Source organism: Salminus brasiliensis, chromosome 4 (assembly GCF_030463535.1).
Source record: "Salminus brasiliensis chromosome 4, fSalBra1.hap2, whole genome shotgun sequence".
NCBI lineage: Eukaryota > Metazoa > Chordata > Actinopteri > Characiformes > Bryconidae > Salminus > Salminus brasiliensis.
In genome coordinates this window covers 31,887,455-31,915,123 of record NC_132881.1, presented here as the reverse complement: position 1 = coordinate 31,915,123, position 27,669 = coordinate 31,887,455, and the positions used below count along the sequence as shown (strand labels likewise).

Sequence of the window (27,669 nt, the reverse complement as noted above, 5' to 3'; positions counted from 1 at the left end):
CTGAATTATGAATGTGATAATGACGATCATGACAATGAAATTCAGAATAAAATTGTTTATTATAAAACACATACACAATCTATAAGACTCAAATGGACATACAGGTAAAGTGTGCATATAAAAATGTACTATACATACTTTAAAAAAGTTAGCAGTTAAAGTGTGTTGACGTCACATTATTCAGTGTATTTAACAAAATACATTCAGTGTAAATCTGTAATGACTTGATTACAAAGTGTCTCGTTCACGGTTTCTTTTTCTCAGGTAATTCAGGACTTTTGCAAACTTTCTTATGTAATAATTTATGCAGGCAGGAACACAGGCAGTAACACATTTCCTTGTGATAAAACATTACATTCAGTGTTAAATTGACTTTAATTTATTAATCTCGCATCACTACAGGGATGCACAATAAATCAGAGTGATCCAACATTTAGCCATTTCACTAACTGCTATAATTCATGTAGACTGCATGTACTTAATTGTCAGGTATCTTCAATATTCAACTTTAAGGAAATGGTAATGTTTCAACATTGAGATTTTGCTATATGCCCAGAGTGATTTGGTTTAGCATGCAGTTGTTTATACAGGAAGACTTGCATTATTTCCAGGAAACTATATTTTTCGATTCACCCTTTTGTTTTTATTGTTCATATATGATAGATATGATGGGCTGACTGATCATAGGATTTTTAGAGGTGGTCTGTGCATTAATTCTCCATTTAGGAAAATGGTGGAAATGGGTGTTGTATCAAGTTTGGTTCAATTTTGTGACAATGATTTACAAATAAACCTGGAAGTCCTGATTGAAGTGAATTTTGAAGATCAAAACTGACTCAATCTATCATGTCCAATTTTACATAATAGATTAATAGTCAGGGTCATTCGTAAACCCTGTAAATCTATTGAATGTCTATTTTTTAACACAACTTTAAAACACTGTCTGTCATGTTATGATTTCATAATGAATGAATTAACAGACAATAGAATAAACATTCATTTTTATGTTTATAATTTAAAGATCCTTATGACTTTGATTATTTTTGTTTGCTTTATTGTGTTGTGTATCAGAGCAACAGGAAGTTACTATTGGTTTAACAATAGAACAGTTTTGGAGGATATGATGATAGTTTGCAGAAAGGTGCTAAATCAGCTGAGAAAAAATGCAAAATGCTTAAGTGCCCTCATACATACAGTAGTCTGACAATAGCACATGTGTGGTCATGTATCGCTCCTGAGTCTTACGTGGTACTTATAAATATAGGAGTAGAAACATTATTGCATCTGTTTTCTCAGTGAAATTTGCTCACACACTGTCTGTCTCAGCATGTTCCTCCAGCTGCTGCAATATCATTGACTTCAGTGCACTATATCTGTAAGAGAATTGTACAATATTATCAAAATGTTTCGGTAATACCGAAATAATATTATTGACACATTTGACACAAACTTAAAAGTATTTAAAGAAATAATTAAAATGGACTTAAATTTGCTAAAAATTGTCATTTAAGGGATAAAACTGCAACAAGAACAATACTGAACATCACTTACTTTCCTGTCAGTTTGGAAATCTCTCTCTCTTCTTCTTCCTTCAATTTTTTGACAAAACTGTCTAAAACAGGCATTTCAAATTTGATGTACTGTGCAACCTAAAAAAAAGATTTTCTGTGATTACTGTCTTAAAATTGTTACAGTTACAGGAATTGACAGGATTAGTATTCTCTCACATATTAACATTTTAATTTTCCAGAGGAAGGCCTGTCTCATTGTAAAATCCCCCAAACAGGAAAGTGATACACAGCAAAATTAGAACCTGATATCTTGAGTAAATTCATAACACTTACAGATGACGTATCTGTTTACTGTATCTAACTGTGAGCACTGGACTCTGAACTTGAGAATAATTGTATGTTTGTTTGTTTTTTCAAACACAAGCAGAAAGACTCACATCGTATGTAACCTCTTCACCTAGATCCCTTTCCATAATGAAAATATTGGCTATTTTTTCACATGGGCCGTGCAGCAGACGCGATACCAGTGGATATTCAGTGTCTTTAAACTTTGTCCTCTCTGAAGAAAATAAATGAAGTCTGTTAAACATACAGTGTAATATGGCAACAATCAAAGATCAATTAAAGTTACAGAGAAAATAGTACGTTACCTCCTGACTCATGGACGACATAGAGGGCAAATTCATCTGTACTGTTCTCCACCTGCAGAAATACCATAAAAGAGGGCAGCTGTGGGAAGCGAAAAACCCAATGACTTATGTGAAACATGAGTCCTGTATTACTTACCCGAAACTTATTAAGTAACAGGCTGAGCACTTCTTGTGTTGTCATTCTGCTGTTCACACGGACATTAGTCACTGATCCATATGCTGGGGTGAAAACTGATGTCTGTTAAGGCAAACAATAAATTATTATTGTATAGGGCATACAATTTGGGCTTTCCTAGACCCTGCAAATTTATATCCACCTCTGAAAAAGAGAGAGGAAAAACAAACAAGAACAAAACACACCCAAAACACGTATTATTGTTTATATTATTGCTTATATAATAGACATAGATAGAAAAATCTGCATCTGTTTCAGTTATTATCCTAAATGCTTGACTTGTTATTTACAGCATATTCATTATTTTCCATCATTTTATTATTTTCAATTTCAACATTTGGCATTGATGTATCAGATAAATCATATTCCCATCAACACTCTTATAATAATTATGAAACAAGTAATGTTATGTCTTCCCTGTAGAAAAAAAAAAGAAGAAGCAAGAATTATAAAATGGGTTTGCAGGGTCTTACATTGCCCCATTTTTCCAAGCTGACTTGTCTTGGCACTCTCGAGAGTATCAGAGTAAGCAGATCTTCATGTGACCATAAAAAAGAAAAAAAAAAGATTTCCTTTGCCTTTGTTTACATTAAGACTCTCGAGGGCAGCATACCCATCACCATCCACCCCTAAGACAAAGCAATTAAACAGCAAGTTTCCCTTCCAGTTTCTCCACATCTGCAGAAAGACCTCTTTGACCAGGCTGATCCATAACCTTGAGGAGCGTTGATGAGAAGAGCAGGTGACAGGCCATTGTGGAGAGGGATGCCTCTGCCAGGGGAACGCCTGCACAGGAAAAGCACTGCCTCTCAACACCTGCATCCATCTTACAACGCTTCGACCCGCAGGACACTCACACAACAGACACTTCCCCTCACACATGCTGCTACAGCCATTAGTAAGAGCTCCAGGGCCCTTTGCCAGTCACAGGGCATGACAGCACTTCATGAAGCGCTATTGTCCTGCAGACAGGCTGTGCTCATCTCTGCCCAGTGCTAACTCTTAACAGTGAAGGAACCAAAAGGTTCTTTGGAGTGATGCCATTAAAGAACCCATAGATGGTTCCATAAGGAACTACTTTTTTGTAAATTATATTTTTGTAAATAAATATTTCTAGAACCATACATCCAAGTCAAGACCATTTAGGAACCTACATTTTTAAGAAGGTATTGACTTTCTCCCAGACTACTTTTCCTCCCGTTAGAAATACAGTACAGTGCAAAGGTCTTTGACCTATAAAGCTGCTTATCTAGGCGAGTGATATTTAACACTATAACAATAGTGGAACTCTTTTTAGTGCTATATAGAACCATGTTTTTGCTGCAGTACATCTTTATTTGTATCTCCATTTTTGTCATTGTTAAATTTTTCACAGAATTTGAAATCTCCAGTTGTATTTGGGGCAGATTTGGTTTGGTGGTTAAGAGGGCTGGGGTATTCATCACAGGTTTGTGGGTTCGGTACCCATGTCCTCTAAGGTGCCACTGTTGGACCTCTGACACTTTCTAAGCTGGGATATACAAAGAGAAGAATTGTGTTGTGCTGTAAAACTATAATGATATAAATATATAAAAGTACTTATATGTCAAAATAGCACAGTGAAAGATCCAACAGAAACACTCCAAAAATAACTAGGAAAAAAAATTCCATTGGAAGTAGTGGAAAATGGAGACTTTATTGCTCCTCCTGTAAAGTAACTGTTTTGGAGACACCAGGTTTTCCTGGTATATAAAAACATTTAACCAGGCATTTATGTGTTTAAATTCTATTTAGAACAACTTTTAGTCTTTACTAAATAACCCATAATTAACTGTAGTTGTGTATATTTGTGTTTATTCTAAAGTAATATAATGTTTTTATAAGCAAAAACACACTTGCTGCTGATATGACTAGTTTTAAATGATTTTGGGGACTGTCTTAGACTTTGACAGTGCAGTATTTCATTACAGTCAAATAAAAAGTAATCACCTTGTGGTTGTAAAAGTGGCCGTTAATGGAGAAGCGATGTCTTCTAACCCGCTGTAAATCTCCTAAACTGCGTAGTTTGGATCTTCTCTGAATGTTCATGAAGCTGGCATCACTTCTCGTTCTCAGTAGTTGAGGGGTTTCCTCCTCAGGGCCAAGGTCATCCATACCTGCAATGTACAATTGTGTGTTTATTGAACTCCAGAAGAGTTCAGAAGAGAAAAATCTGCATTATATTCATCACCCTTTCCAAATGTTATATTCTATCAATGCTAATTCATGCTGATGTAGTCCCAAATTCAATGTATTGCCACTGATATCAGCAGATATTGGCTTTGGCCTACAGTCCCCCATATCAGTACATAGATAGATAATCCTTATCTATTACCACTATACATCTTATGTAAAAATTCAACAACACAAATAATTCCACCCTGATACAATCTATTGTTCCAGGGTAATACAAACAAAACAAGCAGTATAAACACTGCTTTGCGAGAGCAGTTGCTAGGGTGTGTACACTATGTAAATATTCCCTCAATGGGGGGAGGAGACTAGAGAAAACAATTAGGGTTGAAAAAACAAGCAATAGAGATACACTTTACTAACAGTCAGCCATGAGCTACATTATATACACACATAAATACACTCATTACTCTTCCAGTTCTTACAGGAACAGCACCTTGCAATTCAACTTCTAATCCCTTAGTCCATAGAGCTATAATTAGATTATCCATGAAGGATTACTACAAATACACATGACAAAGGGGTTCATTCACATGCAAACTACTACAGCGCTAATCTTTTTGTCATTATTAGTTGTATAAAAAGAACATTATAATAACAGGCAATTGAAATACTTACTTGTTAATGTAGGTGAAGTGAGTTTGTTGTTGTTGGACTCCTGTGAGCTCTGACTTACACTCTGCTGGTTGCCTTCATTCCTGTCAGAATGTAGACAAGATCTAATATTTGAATTACGTAGCAAACAAAATTATAGACCAAATTCTCTAATCATCACACTTGGAAATAATGACTTCTGAATGGGTCTGGGCTTAAATGTATGGTTCTAGGCAAAGCTTTTAATTAGTAGAACCTTCACATTTCTTTACAATTCAAAATTCTTAATTGTAGCACCATCCAAAAGTGGTTCTTCTATGGCATCTATTTAGCACCTTCATATGCTATCATTTACAGTATGGCTTGAAACTATACTCCTCTCTACTGCAAGGTCACAGGACTCTTGGACTTATGCTTAAATATAAGCGTATTATTTCCATGACTGAAGATGATGCTACACGTGAGGCAGAGCATGGATGTAGCTAAGCTCCTGGTCAGCTCTTTCCTCTTGTAGCGGGAGAAGAACAATACACAGCATGTGTATGCTCAACAAACAGAGGCCAGGAAAAGCCCCCCCATAGTGAAACGCTGCAATAATGCATGATCTATTTTAAGCCACTGTCATACTGGAAACTATGCTAAGTTTATACTAGCTGCGTGCACATCTGCACACATACATTCATAGAGCATGGACTGAACAGGGTATCCTCCGAACAGCCAAAAATAAGAATTTTTAGGAGATTTTTAGGAAAATTAATAACATAAAACTGTGTGCGCTTAAAAAAAGATTTCCTTAAATTTGCATACACAGCAACCCCAAACAAGTATTTGGACAATCCATTTAACCATTATAAAATGTCTACAAAATGTTGAAGAAATTATATTCAGAAAATATTAGTGTTTAAAAAAAGAAAAAAAGCACAATGTCAAACTGATGGTAAACGTGTTGTGTGGAAAGAGCCTGCACTGTTGCCTGCATTGTAATGTGGAGTTAATTTTGGTAAACTGAGTAAATTAAGAGACTGATTTAAGAGACTTTTTTGGAGTCAAATATCAGTTAAAAAAGACTTTTAAAAAGGCTTAAAACTTAGTAGTAACGTACACTATTATCATTTACAGGGTGAGAAAAACCATTCCATCTTAGGGTATTGGAACACCAAGTTGTGTGTATGAGCTTGCGTTTATTGCTGGGATCATGGACTACACTATACTAGTAAAAGGGGTTTTATATATAGACACTAAACATGTAAGTTCTCTTTTATACCCAAATGCTGGGTTGAGCCTGTTGGGTCATTTTACTGGGTTATTTCCACAGTCCTGGGTAGCTTTGGATATTTTTGTAACCCACAGCTGCTGGGTTAGTGGCTTAGTCACAGAAACAACTCAGCCAGCATTAATTAACAGCACATGAAGAAGTCAGTTAGAATAATTAACAGCACCTGAGGAAGCCAATTACAACGGAGTCAGTTAAACAGCTGTTATTCAGGAAGCAACACAGAGCAGTAAATAAACTACCATAAAGAAATAGACATTTTGATACTTCTACTTAGCTAAGCTAATCAATATGCGTGTATCTGTTAAATGTGACTGATCGGAATAGCTCAGTTAGATTAAAGAAGGTAGACTGGAGTGTAATAATAATAATAATAATAATAAATGTTGTGTAATGTTTTCGTGGTTGGTTAACATTAGCTTAGCAGCTAAATTACTTAAAAAAACTTGGTTAAACTACATTTTATATCATTGCTCTTTTAATGTTTGGTATATTATTCTGGGTAAGCTGCTGTTTCTGGGTGCAAACTGTTTATTGTACTTTGTTTTTGTTTGTAAACATTTATGTTTTGACTTGTTTATCTTATATTTACAGATTGGGCTGAATGTGACAGAATGCCTGTGGCAAGAAGCATAACTGTTGGTAGAGATTTGTCATTACTTAACAGCATTTCTGTTCCTGATGGAATAATAAGTACTAAGTATTAAGAAATAATAAGAAAATAACATGTAAAAATTAAAAACAAAAACAACCCATCAAAAGCCAGTGCTGGGTCAAAGTAACCATATATTTGGGTAATTCTTATGATTTTATGACTTATAATGTTTGGGTTATTTATATAATTCAGTGTGTTCTGGTATATAGTAGTCCAGTGCTGGGCTGTGGAAATTGGGTTGGTAGGTTAAAGAAAAAGATTGTATGACTTTTAACAATAGCAAAACTCTTTCTGATGCTACGGATGCTACTCTTTCTGATGCTAAAATATACAACAATGTTTAATATGACTTCAAAAAGGAAATAACCTTTATAGAACAGGTTCTCCATCACAGCGATTGTTTTTTGGATATGAATTAGAATCGTCCACATAAACAGAACCATTATCTGAATAGAAAAGAACCATCTAAGCAACACCTTAAATACATAAAAGGAATGGGTCCCACCTGTGACAAATCTGGTGTGTATCAAATCTAGTGTATTCTGATGACTAATACACTGATATGGCGATAAGAGCGATTACGTTTATATGGGCCAAAGGTAGAAATGGGTGCAGCTCAGCTCAGCACAGCTAAGGTTGTCCCACCCACCTGTTAGTCCCTGTGTTCTCCAACCTCCAACCTGGAAAGTGGAACCGCTCATTGTCATCCTGCATTTGTAGTCTGATTGGTCTTTTCAGGCCCCAGGAGATGTTGAGTAAACCCTCCACGATCAACTCGCCCTCTTCCTGCAGCCATACAAGAAATAATAATAATAATAATAATAATCATCATTAATTCTTCTATCAGGTGGAGGAAATCCTGCTGGCTCATGTCCAGCCCAGCAGTTTCAAGTCTACGTGCTGGAATACAGTTACAAGCCCCCTGTTTCTGCTTAGAGACACTGCAGCAATGGAAAGTCATATTAGGTGGCGTCCGCTCAAGATGACCTGCCTTGTTCTAGAGTGTGAGTTTGAGTCATGCCGCGACCTCCAAAAAGCTGCGTTAGGTCACGTAGACATTCCTTTGTGAATGTGAGACGTGCAGGACAAATTCTGAACCGGATTCTTCTACTCATTTCACACGGGTGACATTCCTGACGCTTTTTCCAATCATAGTAAAATATATTTATAAGTTATGATAGACAGAAGCTTAAATTTAAATAGTTTATTATTTATTGTAAATTGATTATTAATATTCTGATCATTAATACTTTGAGTACATTTGAAGACTATTTTTTCCCAACATTTTACCACAGTTTATATCCTAAAACCTAAAAAAAAAAATAATTTCTGCTAGTTTTAGAGGGTCATACCAGGCTCTGTACAATCACATTACAAGCCTAGTGCAATGCAGGATTACCTGAAGGCAGAAAAACGTGCTACAATTCACACAAGTGCCACACAAGCACAAGTCTAATCCTATCAGTAACTAAATTTAGTTCGATAAGACTCTTGCGTTCTCATGCACAACACCATCTGAACGCTACACAAAGCCAGCAATGCAGCACTGACCTGGACAGATTAAACAGAGTGCCAAAAATAGCTCCATGTAGAAGATGTCATTGTTCAGAATGCTATTTAGCCCCGCCAAAAACAAAGGTTAACGTCTGTAAGCAGTTATGAACTTTGAATTACTTATTTTAAATCGTTTAACTTTTGGCCTAGAGTGAACTAATGTCTGCTGTAGTTGTAACAAAATTGAAAACCCACATATTCCAACTACCATCATAATTCAGGAATAACTAAATCATTGCATTTGTACGAGGCAATAAATAAATAAATAAATAAATAAATAAATAAATAAAGTTGATTTGATTTCAATGGAAATTTTAGGGCAAAAAAAATAAATCACTACCGTTTAGACCCTCCGGTCATATTTTATTTAGTAATGATTATTAGAGTATTGATTGTTAAACTATAAGCTAATAGAAGTTAAAGGGTATTTAAATATGCTTTTGGGAAATAGTATAAAAATAGGCTATATGATAAATTACATTGTTTATAAAAGGTAAACAATACACTGTTATAGATACATTATATTCACCAAAAGCATTATCTATAACAGAGAACTCCTACATTGTCATATTATTTTTCAATTATAGAATTACCACAGTGGGCATAAAACAGTTGATTAAGGAGATGGAGCCTTCCAAAACTTTTCCCAAATTTTGCCAACAAGCTTTCATAAGACTAAAGCAGTTGATGTGTTGCTGGCAGCAGAAGGAGTGAGTGTACTCTCCTGTGGGCTAGGTGGAGGGCCGAGTACTCCCAGGGCCTCATTGTTTCTGAAATATAAACAATCAGGGCAGCTGCGGTGATGAACTGTGGTCAGCAGCCACGCCACAGCTTCCTCCACCCTCATGGCCCAGCACACACACACTTCCTGTAGGGAGAGCGAGGTCAGCATACAGCTATATTTAGTGCCATGAGCCTTGGCTTACACCCAGCACAAGTATAAAAGGCAGTGCCTGTGCCTGTAGAGCAGATTAGAACCAGCTCACACACCGAGAGCAAGCATCAGCTGAGAGTAGTGAGTTTGAGCACTAAATCACCTCAGGCAACTCAGACACTGATAACAGGTGAGTTTTTCATTCAATCTTAAAGTTTCTGACGAATAATTATTTTTCATCAGAATAGTTCTACATGCTTTTAGAAAACTTTTAGAGGTTCTACACGTGTTCATTCAGTGCTTCTTGTTTATAATCTTGCTTTTGATTCAATCTCTCTCCAGCATGAAGCCCAAAAGATTACTCTTGTCCATTGCTCCTCTGCCCACCATAACGGAGACCCATGAGGATCCTTCTCAGGTGGGATGTCAGGCCACCCCCTTGCAGTCTCTGGAGGATTATGTCAACTCCATTAAAGAGCTAGCCCAGCCAGCATGTGGCCCTGTGAGGATAGCCAGGACTCTAAGGCCTCGTCTGTTCTCCAAACCTCTGGGGAAACACTCAAGCACCAGCTCGCCTCGCTGCGCCTCCAGGACGCCACGGGCTCGGACCAATTCGCTGGGCCTGGACGAGCACACGCATCACTTCAGCAGCCAGAAAGACTGTGGCAGCAGGGACCCACTGGACTGGCTTTTTGCACAGACGCAAGACGAGTCGCACAGGACTGACCGTGTATCTGCTGCTTTGAGGTTACTCTAATGACCTGTAGCCTAAAAAGCAGACATCCTGCATGGAACTACGTGGACCTGCGGACTGAGGAATGCCACAATCCGGCATGCTGTGCCCTGGACTTAATAATAATAATAATAATAATAATAATAATAGCTTAATTTATTTGCTTGATTAGGGACTTTGGTCCTTGTGTTCCTATGTTTACACTCTGAAGAGCTTTTTTCTACTCTTTTTATAATAAAGTAAATAGTGAAAACATGGTCTTTCTTATTATTCCATTATGGGTGTTCTAAGCAGTTGTAAAATTAAGCAATGCTTAATCCTATACTTATTTTATACAAGGTCAGATGGACATTTTGAGTAACATGCATCTCCAAAATGGTGACTTCACAGGAAAACAAACATTTTCTTACCTTTGAATGGAAGTCAATGTAAAATTAAAGTATATTTCAAGTAATTTAGAGCATTTCTATTGGTTCAAAATTCATAAAATGTCATTCATTATTATTTACACAGTGTACAGAGCAGCTACAGGGTTCAATTGATGGAGAAAACTAAAAATGGACAAAACCTGAGATTTTTCCTTGGATATGGAGACATGGCTTTCTTTGGACAGCAGCAATACACACAATTATATTAGACATTAATATGTTTTTAATTGTTTAGTTGTACCTATTAATGACAACAATGCACAAATACTATTCTTTAATTACAGTATTATATATGCTTGAGGCATATTTCAGCTATGTGTGTATAGTATTATACATTAATATTGTTATCAGACAACACTGTTTTTATATGACATCACTAGTCTGTAAAAAAAGTTACATTCCCAGTTTAACCAACCCAACCAAATAATCTGTAAATAATATTGTTATTGCTTTTTTACTTCTTTTATTTATTTTGTGTATATAGTGTAATTTATCTACGTTTTTGTAACTGAGTGTCTTGCTATCCCTTTGCTGCTGTGACAAAGAGAATTTCCCTACTGTGGGACTAATAAAGGATTATCTTATCTTATCTTATTAGAAACTACAGAAAATTATATATATAAATTTTCTGGCCTAAACAATAGAGAAGTGGGCTGGAAACCTGAAGGTCACTGATTTGATCCCTACTGTGTGTTCTCACTGCCCTAATCGCTAGTGTGTGTGTATTCACTGCCATGAATGGCTTAAATGCAGAGATTAAATTATGTTGTCCTGCTGCACAACGCTGGTGAAGCATGCATAATCTCAATACCTAGCTTTTCATGGTCATGGTCGGAGGGTGAGTGAAGACACAGGAGGCATTCAAGGAGATTTAGAAATAAGTCTGCAGAAGCTTCATAATAGCATATAGTTCCTCCTGAAACCGCACTTCTCTGATATTTTGCTTTTTGACAATGTGAAATCTGCCATCTGCCCTTCCAGTGAACAAAAACAACAATAGTAGAACCAAAGGTTCTTTAAAGATCCATCCACTGGAGGTGCCAGGAACCATTTAAACATCCACTCAAAGCAATCACAGAGCTGTGGAACAGTGGAACTGTGTACTCCGGAATGATGTACTCCGGAATTATGTACTTTAATTAAATTAAAGTATATTTCAAGTCATTTATTGCATTTCTATAGGTCTATTCAAAATTCATAAAAATGTAATTCATTATTATTCACACAGTGTACAGAGCAGCTACAGGGTTCAATTGATGGAGAAAACTGAAAATGGCAAAAATTTAGATTTTTTTGTATATAGTTTTCTCCATATAGTACTTCTGGGATGAGTTGGGGATGCGGTGGGGTGGTGATCATCCAACATCCTGAGCTCACCAACACTCTTGTCTCTGAATGCAATTAAATTAAAATTTATAAAATAAATACATAAAAAAAGTATTATACCTGTTGCCTGTCCTGATATTTAACACAAGTCAAAACCTTCTTTAAGCAGGGGCTCTCTCTGCTGGTTAAAATCCCACACAGCAACTCATTTTTAAATGGTTTCCCACCCACAAGAGGACGCTGCAGTCAGTGCTGCACCCTTCACAGGCCTAGATAAGCTGGAACTGTAAAGGACATACACCACAAGGTACAAAGTCTAGAGTGATTAGTGTACTCAAGTAATATGTTATTATCTAGTCTTCTGACATTTATCAGTTGTCCTGATATCTAGACCAGTCAGCAGACAAATACAGATCACTTATCTGTTGTAAAGATACAAGGAAATGGAAAGCAACTCAATGAGCATGTCTAGACTCATCAGGATGTCTTTACTGCCAGGACAGGACCTCCAATTTTGTCTTTTTTATTAATTTGTTTTGATGCATAATTCAAAAACAACCATGTGGCAATGCCATGGCTAGAGCATCAGAATGTTTACTTGTAATATATACTTTCACAATAAATTAATTAATTTGTAAAGTTCCCATTTTGGAGAAGTTGGATGTTTTGTTCTACCTCTGTTGATAGGCTTTAATTATACTATCTTAAATGTAAATACTATGACTGTAACTGTTTATTGATTTAAGTGGATCAAATCACTGTTAAAAATGTAAGATCCTTTTAGGGATTCTTCAATTTGAAACTGTGGAGGAACATCTGAAGGTGCTTTGAGGGACATTCAGGGACCCTTTTACTTCTAAAAACCTTTTCCTGAAGGTTCATCAAAGCATCTTAAGATACATTGTTATTGTGACATGCAATATACTTTTCTGAGCATGTCATGGATATCGTCAGTGCTTAAAGAACACTGACCAACTGAACATTTCATTACAAAGAGTGTAATTAGTCCTGTTTAATTGGATAAAGTGCAGCAAATAATGAATATATGCCAATGAATTGTGCCAAGAATAGGATAGTACTTGAATAGGGGTTTTAAGAATCAGCTGCCACTAATAATTTTGTCTGCATGTTAAACAATCATGATAATTTATATATGTATAGTGAAAATGTCTTTAAATATTGTGATACAGTATTTATTACAGTATGTGATAGCATATTGCCCACCCCTACTTCAAGGTAATACGGTTTTTGGTCACGAAACAAAACTGTCCTTGAGTTGGAATTGGTACTGGCTTGTGGTTTAAGCCAAAACATGTTTGCTAACCTCTGGACAATGTTTGGGGCAAACCTTATATCTATAACCTTATAGTGTAGGATTAAATTATATTTCATTGAAATTGATCACAAAGAGCCAGTTGCATTTGCAGTTCTTTAGAGCCAGATAAGGGCTAATCCTAGACTAAACAGAAGTTCCAACATGTGGACAGCATAGTCATTGCAATTCAGTCCAAGACAAGGCTTTTTCCATGTCGAGAAATGTGTTTGGTAAACATACAGGGGTTAGGCTTAGCCATGGACTTCACAGCACTCTCAACCGAGATTCTTTTATAATATGAAAATTTACTGATTTCTTACATTTTTAAACATTATAAACAAGTCCACATAACTTTCAGAATAAACCAGGAGCAAACAAGCAACTTGGAAGCTGAAGTTTTATGCTCTTAAGTGCTCTGCATTAGATCAGGTTGCTTGCTTATCAAAACATTAGAAAAAGAGTATTAAATTACTGTTTACTGATGGAGATTATGTAACATGCTTTTTTCTGTATTAAATAACCATTCTGTTCTCCTTCACTCCTGCTCAACCACAGAGTGCATTGAAACAGGGGGATGGTACATTAAACACTGATGATAGAAAGGACTGAATTTGTTCAATCTGTGCAGAATAGTTTTGGTCAGCTCCCTTTCTGTTCCCATCACTGCTTAGTCTCAAGGTCTCAAGATTCTATAATTTGCCCTTTGTGCTCTCCTCAGCAGCATACTTCACCCCTGCCCTGATTTCATGTGAGCTTTGATAGAACAGACAAAAAGGAACATACAGTGTTTCAGTTTTTCAGTTTTAGTTTCTTTTCTTAACTTTCCATTAAGCATTGCTTTGATCAAAAGGGCCTAATTTAATAATTACGAGAATGTAGTGTGAAAAAAATTACATTTGCCATGTTAACAAACTCACAACATTGTAGACAGCACAAGAAATGCATGCATACACAGGCAGGCACACACACACACACACACACGTTTCTTCTCCTACCTAACAGCACGCATTGTCAAAGGTTTTGTTTGGGCTTGCCTGATAACTGCAGAAAAATCAAGTTCCCATGGCCATTAACTGTCTTTAATCTGAGAAATCAATCCATCTGACTCACATCCTGCTGATTACACTGCCTCCAGCTCTGACATTATCTAAAGTGACAGTAATACATAAAATTAGTTCTATGACTATGACTAAGTGGGACTATGTTTTATTAAACTTAACTTTAATCAGAATTACTTCAACTGACCACACGTCCAATGAATATCAGATCGTTCAGTATGCACAGTCTGGACAGTAAAAAAAAAAAAAAAAAAAACTAGAGTTTTTAGCTCATTGCTTCATTTTAAAATCCTCAGCCTGTGCCTGTGGTCACTTTAACTGGAGCAACTCCCCAACTGGGAACTTCCCAAAAGCCTGGCCTAATACAGCAAATCCAAATAACATGTCAGTCTGCAACAATTCCTGGCCCTCAAATCTGAAAGCACCTGGAAAACATATGTGTCTCTTTTTTTTAAAATGATACGGTCTTCAACACTCACTAACCCCCTTTTCTGAAAAGTCTAATTCTGAATATCTATTTGTCTTCATGATTCACAGCAAATGACGAGCGAAAAAAGGCTTTCGGAAATCTTCATAATGATGACTGAACATTTTGAACTGTTAATGGCAATTCTCAGAAACATTAAGCAATAAATATCAAACACTGACACTTAAATACTATGTTTGTCTCTTTACTTACAACATTTGGGCTAATGATAGACAAGTTAGTGGCACATGAAGTCCACAAAAAATGTGGACTTCATGTGGACCTTTCTAGGCCTTGAATTAGGGGTAGCAGCACTAATGCAAATGCTAGTTAACATCCTATAAATGCTATTAAGCCATTATTTATATGTTGCAGCCATTGGTGACTATAATAAGACTAAATTCATGCATCATTAAAATTTATACACAACACAAAATCAGCAACATGTGACTCCCTAATACCGCAGTCAACTTCAAAGCAACAAACCAACTTTGTGAAAAACTTCTCTACTTGTTTTATTATTATTATTATTATTATTATTATATAAAGCATTCAATAATGACAGAGATGCCACTGTATTGATGCAATCCTACAGTTAATGCAATAGACAACTTCCTGAATCGTATCTACCTGTTAAACAACTTTACAAGGCCTTTCACTGATCGCCCACAGCGCCCTCAGTCCTGAGGGCAACTCACTGGAGAGTATTCATTAACTAGCTACTCGCAGCAGAACAGTAACTGTTTTGACTTGCAGTGGAGTGACATTTTTTCTCATTTCTCCATACCTCACGGATGCGAAGCTGAAAACTCTTTCCTTCATGGTAACAGTTGTAGGTTTTCAAAAGTGACAAAAGGTCTGACCTAAAGAAGAATATGATGAAACACAAAAGGATCAGTTGTGCACAGCACATTCATTTGCAATAGTCCAAATGAAAAGCAGATGTGGAGCTGCACTCACTTTGCAATGACTTTCTCATCATTTAGTCTTACAAAAAGTGTTTGAGCAGGGTCCATGATGGGAGCTTTCTACTGGCCTCTCACCTATAAGGAGAGCGAGAGAGAGAGAGAGAGAGTGTGAGAGAGAGAGAGAGAAAAAAGAGAGAGTGCGAGAGATAAAATAAGCAAAACAGAGTAGACTAAGACGACAGGGTTGCGTGCTTCTAAAAACAACAACAGTGTAATCTTTTGTTCAGGGGTACCTTTACTGTACCTTATAGACTCAGACAGAGTGAAAATAAATACCAGAGATTAGAGGAAGTCACATGCTTAGTTCTGGCAGTTGACTCAGTGAGTCAGTTCCATGACAGGCACTTGTTTCGGCATGTTGACTAATAAGACATAAACCTTTACAACAATTATAAACCTTTTCATGGCTGCCAAGACACTTTATTACTTACTTACGGAAGTCGCATTAACATTCATATAAACCTGAAGTTGTTTTCAAAGACAGCCTGAGTTTTTTGCATTAACATATTAACATTCTTCTGCTCATGTCTGCATTACTTTCACTTTTCCACTTTCTGCAGCAGGAATTTTGTGGAAACTCCATCCAGAATAAATCTGACTGAATAGTGACAATGGGCGGGAATTTCCAGGGAGTGGTAAGAAAGTCGGTAAGCCCCGACCACTGCTTTAAAAAGAAGCTTGTGAAATCAGGGCACGGGCACTTTCACAATGAAGTCCACACTACACATTCGCTCTGCTCTGCTGGCGGTGGGCCTCTACATTCTCCTTACTGGTGAGTAAGACAGAATGAATTAGATCACAGACAGACTCCTGAACTGCTAAACATATCCACAGACTTGCAAATTACACAGATATCAGATTATCATTATGCATCGATTAATATTAGTATTATTAATATTGCTTTGCTTGTTCCTTTAACACAGCTCAGGCAGGAGACAGCCAGCATGTTCCGACCCGCTGCATGTGCAATAAACCCAAGACCAGAGTCTTGGGACCATTTGTGGATTTTGAAATCTTCCTAAGAAGACCTGGATGTCCTAAAGATGAGATTATGTGAGTAGCACTCAGTTTACTTCAATATACAAGTAGTCTTTTCTTAGTTTCTGAAGCTAAATCTGTGGTTGTGAATCTGTTCTTTAGAGTTACAGTAAAGAAGACCAAGAAAGTGTGCCTGAGTCCTGATGGAGCTCAAGGAAAAAGATTGCTGAAATGCTGGCGCAGGTAAGAGGACAATTAACTATCCCTCACGTTGTGCTGACAATAACTGTAGTACCTCTGCAGTGAGCATGCTACTGTTTCTTAAATGTATTTGGTGGCTTTGCTTCTTTTGCAGGATGCAGGAGATAAAAGGAGAAGTGAAGAAATGCTTAAAAAGATTGCGGCTTCGGAGGAAGCACACCAGACCCAGGAAGCCAACATCATGACCAGTTCAGCAGAATGGCTGCTAATGGAGTCTATAAGATGTGCTACTGCAATGGAGTCAACACAGTACGGACCATAGACTCATCAGGGTTTGCATAAGACCTCGAGAGAGAGGGCTGGTCCCACTCAAAAGTATATGGACACTACAAAATGAAGGTCACATTTTAAATGTTGTCTTGTCTTGGCCAGTGTTTGTAGAATTTGAAAGAGAATAAGAATTCAGTCTATGTGCACACTGTTACTACAACTTTTGTACAATATGTTATGTCTTTTTAGTCTAATTAATATTTTTATACAATAAATTTGTTGAAAAAAAGAAAGAAACACTACTTTCATTCTTCTTGCTGTAAGGAACAAATTGGTGCCCATCTTAACTTGTACTTTACTTCATGTACACTCACTAAGCAATTTACTAAGATGATCTGTACACATACTTTTTCAATAATTTGATCATGTGCAATGCATTCCATACTGCGAATATGGGCCAGCAGCTTCAGGTCATGTTTACTGCAACCAGAAAGGGAAAAAAAAAGTATATGTATGTATGCAATTTTGAGCATGGCATGATGGTTGGTGTCAGATGGCCTGGTTAGGGTATTTCTGCTCAACTGCTGACCTCCTGCCATTTTCAGCACAACAGGCTCTAGAGTTTACTCAGAATGGTGCAATGAAGAACACACCCAGTAAGTGTCAGTTCTTCAAGTTTAAAGAAAGGAAAAAAACAGCCAGACTGGTTTGAGCTGACAGAAAGACTATTGTAAATCAGATCAACAGTCTGTACAACTGTGCTGAGCAGAAATCATCTCAGAATGCACAACATGTCAAACCTGCTACAACAGCAGAAGATCATGTTGGGGTTCTAACAGAGAGCTTAATGAGTGTATATCAACTCGTACAAACAAAAAACACACAGAAACGTCTGGTCGTAATAGAATTATTTTTGTTCATTAAGTACCAAGTGTATGTAGATATTATAACATTAGAAGAAAAGCCTCCAGGCCTTTGAGTGATGAAAGAGGTGGAGCTCTAGTTCACACTCCAGAACTCGCATACAGCTTCAGATTGGTGAGATCATGGGAGGTGTTTGACCTTATCCTAGTGTTCATGAAAAGCCTCTTGAGCTTATGTAGCTATCATTTAGAAATATGAGCCCATTATGAGGAAGCACTGTCTTCCCCAACAAAGTGCACATTCCTTGGTTAATATTCAACCATACAGAGCCATCGTTTATTCCTTACAAATGACATCCATGCGTACCACCATGAAACATTTAACAACAGCTAGTGTGGTTTGAAGGCATTCTTTGGATTTCTCTGAACATTTCTCTGAACACGGTTGTCACATCAGTATGCTGATGCTGATGTTTACCATTACTTAACAACTATAAGTAGTTAGTACAATGATCTTGCCATATTTCACGGGGGCTGCACTTATCAGCTGCAACATGAGCAGAACAAGGCATTAAGGTAGGCTGACCTGGATAGCAGATAGCGTTAGCTTATGAGCTAAAAGACTCTTCCAGTTTGAAAAAAACTTCAGTGTGAAATTAATCGCTTATAGTCATGGGACAGAACAGATAAAAAAAAAAAAAAAAAACGTTTAGTCATTACACAGAAGTAAGAGTTGATCAACCATACCTGCCTAATCATACCAGAAATATTCAGACAGATTTTAAGTTCAGAACTTTACTGATGCAATAGGGTAGTCTACATACAGAGCAGTGTAAAACTTTTTAACTTTAGCGTCAGCTGTGTCATGCTTCTCGTCTCTTCTTTCACCTCCATCAGCCCTAGGAACTCTAGAATTCTATGGCGTTCTTCCTTTACCTACCTGTATACCTGTTGGAAACATTAAGGTTATGTTTACATTACCAAGTGACTCAAATTGTTTGCATATCCGGACATCACAAACTTGCATCTGGCTGGATTGCTAACTAGATCAGCTATTGTCCTTAACACGATTTCCTGGAGTCTTACAACCTTGATGAGAAACTGTTGGCTACTGGAAGTCAAATAGAAATCGTGTTGACAACTTTTTTTTAAGTAAAATGGAATCTTATCTGGTTACCCTGGGAATACACTGCAGTGAAAAATGTGATGGGAATCTGTCCATAGTTTATCCAGATACGGTTATAAAATGCATGTTAATGCCAGGTGTAAAGGTGTAAAGTTTCCCCAGATTCTTTTTTTCTTTTTTTTTTTTTTACTTACAAAATTTTACTCTGGTAGCTATTTTGACATCTCCCTTTCGCCTAGCCTCTCTAATGCAGAGGTCACTAATAGGCGGGCCGTGATCCTGGTTCAGACTTAAATGCTGTCCCATCCAAATCTGGACCTATAACCGATAAGCTATGGTCGGAAAACAAAGCTAGTCAGAGGAAAGATCTTGGAGTGCTCTAAAAAAAAAAAAGACAACAATTAAGCATGGAAACCAAGCTTTTAATCAAGAATGGACAGACTAATACATATTTATTCTTCCCACAGACAGTGCTAAACCTGTCTCACATGTGGGTGATTATTAAAATCACTAATATCAATATCAGTTTTATTTTATTATTTTACTTTTTTATTTAGAAAAAGAATCTAAATGAATTTACATAAATTCAGGAAAAGTCAGATTCTTGAAGTTCAGACTGCAGATAATTTGCCTGCTCAAATACACTATGCGGACAAATGTACTGAGACACTGAATTAAGGGTATTAAAGAAAGAGTTTTTCCTGCTTTTGTTGGAGTAACTGTCTGTCCAGGGAGTGTTTTACAAGATTTCAAAGCATTGCTGTAAGGATTTGACTGCATTCAGCAACAAAAGTGTTAGTGAGGACAAGATGTTGAATGATGAGGTGGAGCTCTTTTATTCCAGAGAACACACTTCCACTGCTCCACAGCTCAATGCTGGGGGCTCTATACCCCTCTTGCCCACACCTGTCTTTAAGCATGGTACCAATAGGCTGCTCCAGGGAGTTCTATTCTATTGGCAGTACTTCTGTACAGGGACTAAACAAGCTGTGTGTACATGCGTGCATGTTGGTGTCTGCAATGAGTGCAAGTCAAAGAAGCTGAATTTAAAACATGTGTGAATGCTGAACAACTGCTCTGATCTGCCTGCCTGAACAAATCCTGTTGGTGTCTGGCATAAAGTTTGAACTTTACCAAAGCCGGTTTCTGTTTGGCACATGCAGGAGTTGAAATTCTTTCTTTTGACATAGGTAATAATTTTGGATTTATTGCAAGGGTTGTCTTAAAGGGGGTGATTGAAGGCAACCACAACCACGAACCACTAACTCTTGATAAGGTTTTAATGACCAAACATAGATACCTTTTAATATAACATGTTCAAAAAGTCATTTATTTGATCCTTTTGATGAACATATAATGGCAGGTATAATGGCATTGTCCAAGTATGTGTTAGGTTAGGGGAGGAGACGCCCAAGGGTGCTCTCACCCCCTCACCTTGCTTTTCGTGTTCTCTGGCGCTCTCATAGACATGCACTGTGGCATTACTGATATCACTTCAAAGCGGTCATGTGTAAGGTACAGGACAGGAAGGGCAGCTTTATTTGTATAGCACGTTTCACGGTCCTACATCCAGAACCCTTTCTAGTTAGCGTGAAAAACATGCGGGAGGACGTCACCAACTAATCAACTACTAAATCAGTTGCTAACTAATTTGGTCACAGATTTTAGTCAACCAAGTCCATTAGTTGTTGCACCCCTACTTTGAAGTAATACCAACCTCCAAGCTGTTATTCTATGCTATGCTAACCAACCTTTTAAACCAACCTTTCAAAGAGTTGATCAAGTTATTTAGAGGCGGAAGTGCGGAAGAGCAGCCTTCACCTGAAAAGCAGCTAATACAACATAGTTGAACATTTAGATGTTATTAAATATTTTATTTTATTAAATGAAGCATTGTGGGCATGGAATGGAAAAAAAACATAAGTTATACAACTGAACAACTGAGCATTAAACAAAAGAAAATAAAAAAAATGCATCAAAAGATAGTAAGTTAAAGTCTGAAAGGCACAGGTGAATGAATGTGTTTTCAGTGTGTAAGTCACAGTATGTGCAGATCTCACAGTTTCAGGAACAGAATGTAGCGTAATAGCTGACAGCTGCCTCATCATGTTCAGCTCTGGTTCTAGGTACAGTTGACAGGACAGCCTCTACTGATCCAAGGTGTCTAATAGGCCTGTATTTCTCCCGCAGATCAGCAATGTAAGCAGCACCTAACCTATCAATTCCTTTCTAACCAAGAACTCTTGTCAATTGTATTCATGCCTCTTTGTCTTTGTTAGCACTCTGGTGTAGCCCTTTACTCAAACATTACAGCAGTGTTTGTTGTTCTTGCTCTTAAGAACCCACTACCCTGCAGATTCTACAGTACCCTGCTTCAACACACATGTTCTAGTTAATGAAGGCCTTCATATTACCTGATGAGCTGAATTACGGTGGAGAATAGTTGGTGAAGGACATATTTTAGTGTAAAGTCAGTAGTTAATCAATGACTAATAAATGTAACCTGGAAAAAAAGTAAACCATGTTACTAGAAACCATGTGACACAGCTCTGGCTAAATATGGGCAAACAGGAAAAGGGGGAAAATATGAAGACAGAGGTTGCCACACACTGAGGCGGTGCTCACTTACTGCTCCTCTACTGCAGCTGTGTCCAACATGGCTTTCAGGACATTGCCACTCTTACTTTTTCTAAACCTCCTGACAGGTACAGTTCTACCAGTACTGATGCATTAGTCTTCTTAGTGCACCTCTACAAATGCTGCACATAATGCAATTTCTCCCTTTTTTTCTTTGCTTGCAGATAATGTGCCTGCTGCCATGTCTGTTCGGGAGAAATGTGAGTGTGTCAAGGAGATTAATGCTTTGAGATGGAGAGGCATCACTGGCTTTGAAGTGAAAAAGCAGGAGGTCCTTTGCAATAAGGTTCAAATAATGTGAGTATTCTGTATATTTAATCCACATATGCGTTTAGTTTAAGAGGTCATGCTTTCAGACTTTGCAACTACAGAGCAGAAGCTGCCTATCAGGTCTCTGCACTAACTGCCTACATGTGTGTGCAAAGCAAGGCTGATACTGATACTTACGAGCTCTGACTGTGGCAGAGGGCCATGGATGGACTTGTTCTGCACGTTATTCGGTTTAGCCTATTCTGGCACTTTTGATTAAAGGATTACCAAACAGTGGGTCAATCAGATATAAGGATATATTCAAAAGGATATCTATGCACATTCACATTTAATCAATACTACAGCCATTTGCAGTTTTACAGTCATTTCACGTGGTGAAAATACTGAAAGTGTGTGACACTGGCGTTTGAAAAAAATCTTTCATTATGTACTTTTTGACCAGACTGTTAGACTGGTGGTGGATTCAGTTTGCACTGTGACACAAATCTGGAGCTTGACATTTAATCAGTACCAGCTGAACTGTACTGTAACATACAGAATACATCTGCAAAGGTCTACCACTGCTTTAAATAGACCGCCGCTTATCATGATGGTAAGAATATCATGCAACACTTCATGTGTTTGGGCTTTCAGCTCAGCCAGTTCTTGATGGGACATTTTCTATCTTTGTTGAAAGAATTGCAATCACTAAGGCCTGTCTAGACAAGAGCAGGAACGACACACGATACCAGAAAGTTCGAATGAAATTACTCCTCAGTTATACTCCTGAGGCACACCAGCAAACTAAACACAATCTCCCAATAAGCAACAGAGCTTGCAAAAGTTTGGGCACTGCTGGTCAGAAGTTATGTTTCTGTGAATGGTTTGATAAGTAGAAGAGCAAGTGATCTCCGAAAGAAAAAAAGTGTAGTTTATTTGTTTTGTGTAAACTATTTTAGGATAAAAAAGAAAGGACCACAATGCAAATGTTTGAGTTGAGTTTCTTTCACCAAGATCTCAGACCTTAATTAGCATATTAGGGCTATGATTTTGGCATTGCTAGAAAAGGCCTAAAAATGTCAGAGCTTTATAGATACTCTGACACCTTAACCCTTGTTCCAACCATTAGCAGCCATTGGTCACTGTAAGCAGCTGCCAAACACAAGACAAGACTGGACAGCTACAAATGATTACGGCTAATGCTGCTATGAAATGTGCTGTTCGAATTATATAGAGCTTTGATTTGCCACATGTTATGGCTGATTGGTGTATAACTGCAGTGTATAGTTGTGTATGACATTACAAATACTAGTACTACAGTAGCTCTGCCTAATAATTCTTCAATGTAATTCTCAGCATGAAGATGGGAGAGAAATCGCTCTGCCTAAATCCAAGTTCTGCACAAGGGCAGAACCTGCTCAAATGTTGGAAGCGGTAAGTAAACCTCATCTGATCTAATGAGAACATCAAGGCAGCTTTCTAGAATAAAGAGTTTAAACTGATATATAATATGTATGAATACATTCTCCTAATGCAGCATCACTGCATACCCTTGTACAAGCCCGACACCCACTAACGTTTTACTCTCAGGCTGGTGTTCTGCTGTCCTTAGAATGGTTCACCACCAAAATAGGCCTATGATCTGGTCAATTGTGGTCCTATGCTGGTTATTTTCTGTTGATGGACAAGGCAGCAATAGAGTATGAAATGTGCACACAGTCGGTAAACCTGAAACACACCTAATAAAACAATTAGTGAAGGTACAAACTAGTTGTACTGTAAAAAAACTCGGCAACTTGTGTGTGTGGTTTTTATGTTTTTTCTATTATTTAAAAGTGCATTGTGTTTAATGCTTGGACACTGCACCTGCATAATGCTGCTGTATCCATAACTTATCTGTATATGGGGTTTATAAGGAGGTTAATGCAATTGTGTCTTGTCTGGGAGCTCTTTTCCATGGCGCAGATAATAAATTACAGAAGTTGGTAAACACTGCCACCTAGGGGTAGATGAGAAGATTGCACATGTTCTCTCCTCATTAGGGAAGCCCTTACAGGTAAGACCCGTATTCCTTAAAATAGTGCACCAGGACAAACAGACAAAACCTCTTTACCTGTAGGTCACAAGTGCTGCACTCTTTTAGAGTACACTCTAGGTGCTCAAGGGTGTTTTAGCAAAGGATATAGTAAGGAAATACACATAGAACCATAACTCAAATAACCATTTAAATGGTTCCACTATTGTAACAAGTCAAAGGACCCTTTCTGGGACTATATTAACCTCTTTTTGTACAGAGCACCAGTAATGCAGCTCTTGGATGATGTCAGCTTCTGCATGTTAACCTATCCTTGATGGTGAACCACATTAGGGCACTGAGAACACACACTGCCAGCCACCTTAGCACACAGGCAAACATTTTGGGTTAGGTGCCTTGCTCAGCTTTCTCCTCCAGTAAATTCTGAGGGAGGAGAAAGCACTGTTCCTTTACTTCTCCCTGCCTCTCACTTCCTGACGGTGCCTGGGATTGAACTGGCGACCTTTCCAGTCCCAAGCCTGCTTTTCTAACCTTAAGGGCACGGTAGCCCTACAACATTTTTATAATTCAACTCATATTGGAGATACATCTAGATACAATAAGATCACATGTCCTCATTTAATGAACAAGTTAAAGTGCAACATGTATTAATCATATTATATATTAACTCAACTGAAATGTTTGTTTATTAATGATAAAAACGTGACAACTAGGCTGCACTGGACTCAGTCCTGCAGCAACTAAGACAAGCAGTAAAGTGTTTCTCTGAGCTGATGTCACGCTGTAGGCTGATGGATGTACTGGAGTCAGTGTTTCCTAAGCACAAACCTGCCTGCTGGAGCCCCAGTAAACTTACAATTAAATCAAATGATTTTCATGATGGTAAGGCCTCACTGATGCCATGTGCATCAATTAGGGGGAAATATGCAATCGTGCCATAGTATGGCTGTGTGTTGGAGTAGCAAATACTGCAGCACACAGCAATGCCTGTATTTCACTCAAATCCGCTCTTCTAGTCAAGTCTCGAGTTGGTTTAAGCACTCAAACTGAAACTCTTTATCTCTCTGACTTCTGCAGGGTTCGTTTCAATGAAAAGAAGAAGGACATCTGCTTCAAGCCAAGACAAACCAAACCAAAAAAGAAGAGAAAGCAGAAGAAGCAGTAACTGCTGGTAGTCTGTAGAACGTAAATCCTACATAAAGAACTATTCTCATAAACATATAACGCACAAATTATTTGAGAACTGATACGCTCTTTAAAAAAGGTTCTACAAAGGTGGTTCATGATAACTCAAGCAATTATTTTAGTGGTTAAATGGGTCTGTACTTGGTTAAAGGGCTCTTTGCATTGGTGAAAAATGGTGCTATACAAATGGTTCTGTATAGCACCAGAAAGTGTTCTGCTACTGTCACCTTCTTTGCTATGAATGTATACTGCAAGTACTGGTACTTTTTCTACTTTTGCTACGAAGACTGTTTTGTACTCTGTTTTGTTTGTAATATTTACATATACATACATATATATATATAAAATAATAATAAAATAAATAATAAAAAGTATAGAAAAGTAAGCATGTATATCAGCAGCAGTCTTGCCATTGTGTTTGCAGTGGCATTGCTTTAAACATGGCTGATCTGTTTTAAAGAACGCCCTGACACAAAACTGATATTAAATAACTGAATGGGAATGTACAGTCAGAGCAAGGCGTGCTGTGACATGACCCCCACCTCTGTCTATGAATCAGTGCACATGGGTTTATACAAGGAAAGAGCCTAAATGGCTGCCATATTAACCAGTAAACTATAAACAAGCCGGTGTCTCCACAAGACAAAAGGACCAATCAAACCAGTGTTGTTCAGGGATGCCCACCAGTTTAAATCACAGTGTGATCCCTAACTAATCACCCAGCTTCACCAGCTGTGACCCTTCATTACAGTCTAATTGAGTGTTTCTCAGTGTGTTGTGGTGCAGCTGCAGAGCTCCTTACCCACAGCACTTAACAACCCTTAGCTTGTGGAAACCATGAGTAACAAGAAGGGACACTCGCATATTTTGCAGAAGTTAGCTAGCTAGTTAAGTGAGCTGGAAAAACCGCTGCTGGGATGAGCTAATGTCTAAAACCGAAATATGTGGCTACATTTATACACAGCACATAAGCACAGCATGAAGAGGCTAGCTACATTTAGATAGGGTTCTGAGAATGGACATTAATGAACAGTTCAGATGAAAGCTGTACTGCACACATAAGTACGACAGACTAGCAGAAACAACAAAAACTAGCAGTTTCAAAACTACGAGAAGAAACGTTAGTGCTGTCCCTCTGTAGAGAAGTATGCAAGACCATAGACAGCCGTTAGTGCCATTTCTCTCAAACCCCAGCGCTAGTTTCAGGGTAACATTTCAAACTAATTCTGCTAGCTTCTGCTTCACTTGTTAAAGAAAAACCTTGTTACCTTACCAAGGTCGTAGTACATCGCCTCCTTTCCCAGCGCCAATGAAGCTAGCTAGAACCCCCCCGGTTAATCGGTAAGGTGTGTTTTTGTCGACCGTACCGTAGACTACTTGCCCCTACCGGTTCAGGGGGGAGGAGCGTTTTTGCACGCTTTGGTTGAGTGACTGCTTTGCCAGCCAATCACAGGTTCATTTCATAGAGCAAGCCAATCAAAGCCATGCGTGGGCGGTCCTATCTGGTTGCCCCGGGAAACGTATTCACCGGCTCCGTGGTCATGGTGATCACTTTGGCTGCGTCCAAAGCCACGTATTTACTCTGTTATACTAGGAAATGGGTGCCCTTCTGGTGGAGGTGTGCTCTTTTACACTGTTTACTATAGTAGAGAGCAGTTTTCGGACGTAGGCTCTACACTTTATTGAAATGTAGCCAAATAAAAAGTGCTTGCCTGACAAATGTGGGAGAAAATGAAGCCTTGCCTTCTCCGTTAGTTCAGCGTCTGGCTGCACTGGTAACGGTTTCCTGTTTTGTTTTAGCTTGGTCTGAGAACATCATCTGGGGAAAATATGACACCAGAGGACCTGATAAAATATTTGAGGAAGCTGATCCTTTGAGCTGCCAAGACACTTCCCCCACGGGAAGCCGGCTTTGTCTATGAAGGATGTGTTTATTACAATGAGAAGACAAATAAGGAACCTCATTGAGAAATGACAGAAAATAGTAGATGGCAGAAGTAGCTAAATGTGCAGATCTACAGTCAGTTTCTGATTTAACCATCTTTTTCTTTTCTTTGCAATGGCTCTGTTAGAACCTGTTAAAACCCACCCAGTGCATTCCCCTGATTTCTCACTCCAGTTCTTCTGAACAGAGCCATTTGTACAATGTGGCTGTCTGCTGATAAATGCCTGTTTGGCTGGACAGCATAGCCATAGGTTTTCAGTTTGTTCTGTTGAAATTAAACTATGAAATGTTCAAACAACCAAGAATAGACCATTGCTTTACAATAAACAAACAAACAAATACAAAAAACAGCTACAAGACAGAGAGAAAATCCCCGAATGGCCTTTAGT

General features: G+C 38.0%; 3 protein-coding genes and 1 long non-coding RNA gene across 6 annotated transcripts; 3 read left to right on the top strand and 1 right to left on the bottom strand.

Moving 5' to 3' along the window:
• Positions 1 to 77: 77 nt before the first annotated feature.
• Positions 78 to 26,713, bottom strand: rassf4a (Ras association domain family member 4a). 3 transcript variants are annotated; one of them, XM_072678021.1, is made up of 11 exons: positions 26,609 to 26,713; positions 15,784 to 15,866; positions 15,611 to 15,686; positions 7,719 to 7,855; positions 5,166 to 5,245; positions 4,305 to 4,471; positions 2,298 to 2,399; positions 2,162 to 2,213; positions 1,949 to 2,070; positions 1,552 to 1,649; positions 78 to 1,373 (listed from the first exon to the last, which is right to left on the bottom strand). In XM_072678021.1, the coding sequence occupies exons 2-11, from the start codon at positions 15,837 to 15,839 to the stop codon at positions 1,307 to 1,309; spliced, it is 957 nt and encodes a 318-aa protein (XP_072534122.1). In that variant the 5' UTR covers positions 15,840 to 15,866; positions 26,609 to 26,713; the 3' UTR covers positions 78 to 1,306. The 3 variants fall into 3 exon arrangements, with proteins under 3 accessions (XP_072534122.1, XP_072534121.1, XP_072534123.1); XM_072678020.1 differs by having other exon boundaries at positions 2,162 to 2,399; XM_072678022.1 differs by lacking the exons at positions 15,611 to 15,686; positions 15,784 to 15,866 and having other exon boundaries at positions 2,162 to 2,399.
• Positions 9,574 to 10,483, top strand: LOC140554727 (uncharacterized). Its single transcript, XR_011979639.1, has 2 exons — positions 9,574 to 9,687; positions 9,840 to 10,483. It is a non-coding gene; the product is annotated as an uncharacterized lncRNA (long non-coding RNA).
• Positions 16,492 to 17,537, top strand: LOC140554129 (C-X-C motif chemokine 9). Its single transcript, XM_072676953.1, has 4 exons — positions 16,492 to 16,563; positions 16,715 to 16,844; positions 16,932 to 17,012; positions 17,125 to 17,537. The coding sequence occupies exons 1-4, from the start codon at positions 16,500 to 16,502 to the stop codon at positions 17,213 to 17,215; spliced, it is 366 nt and encodes a 121-aa protein (XP_072533054.1). The 5' UTR covers positions 16,492 to 16,499; the 3' UTR covers positions 17,216 to 17,537.
• Positions 21,839 to 25,720, top strand: cxcl18a.1 (chemokine (C-X-C motif) ligand 18a, duplicate 1). The gene is made up of 4 exons (XM_072678023.1): positions 21,839 to 21,934; positions 22,031 to 22,163; positions 23,472 to 23,549; positions 25,228 to 25,720. Exons 1-4 carry the CDS (start codon positions 21,886 to 21,888, stop codon positions 25,313 to 25,315), a joined length of 348 nt encoding a protein of 115 aa, XP_072534124.1. The 5' UTR covers positions 21,839 to 21,885; the 3' UTR covers positions 25,316 to 25,720.
• Positions 26,714 to 27,669: the final 956 nt, after the last annotated feature.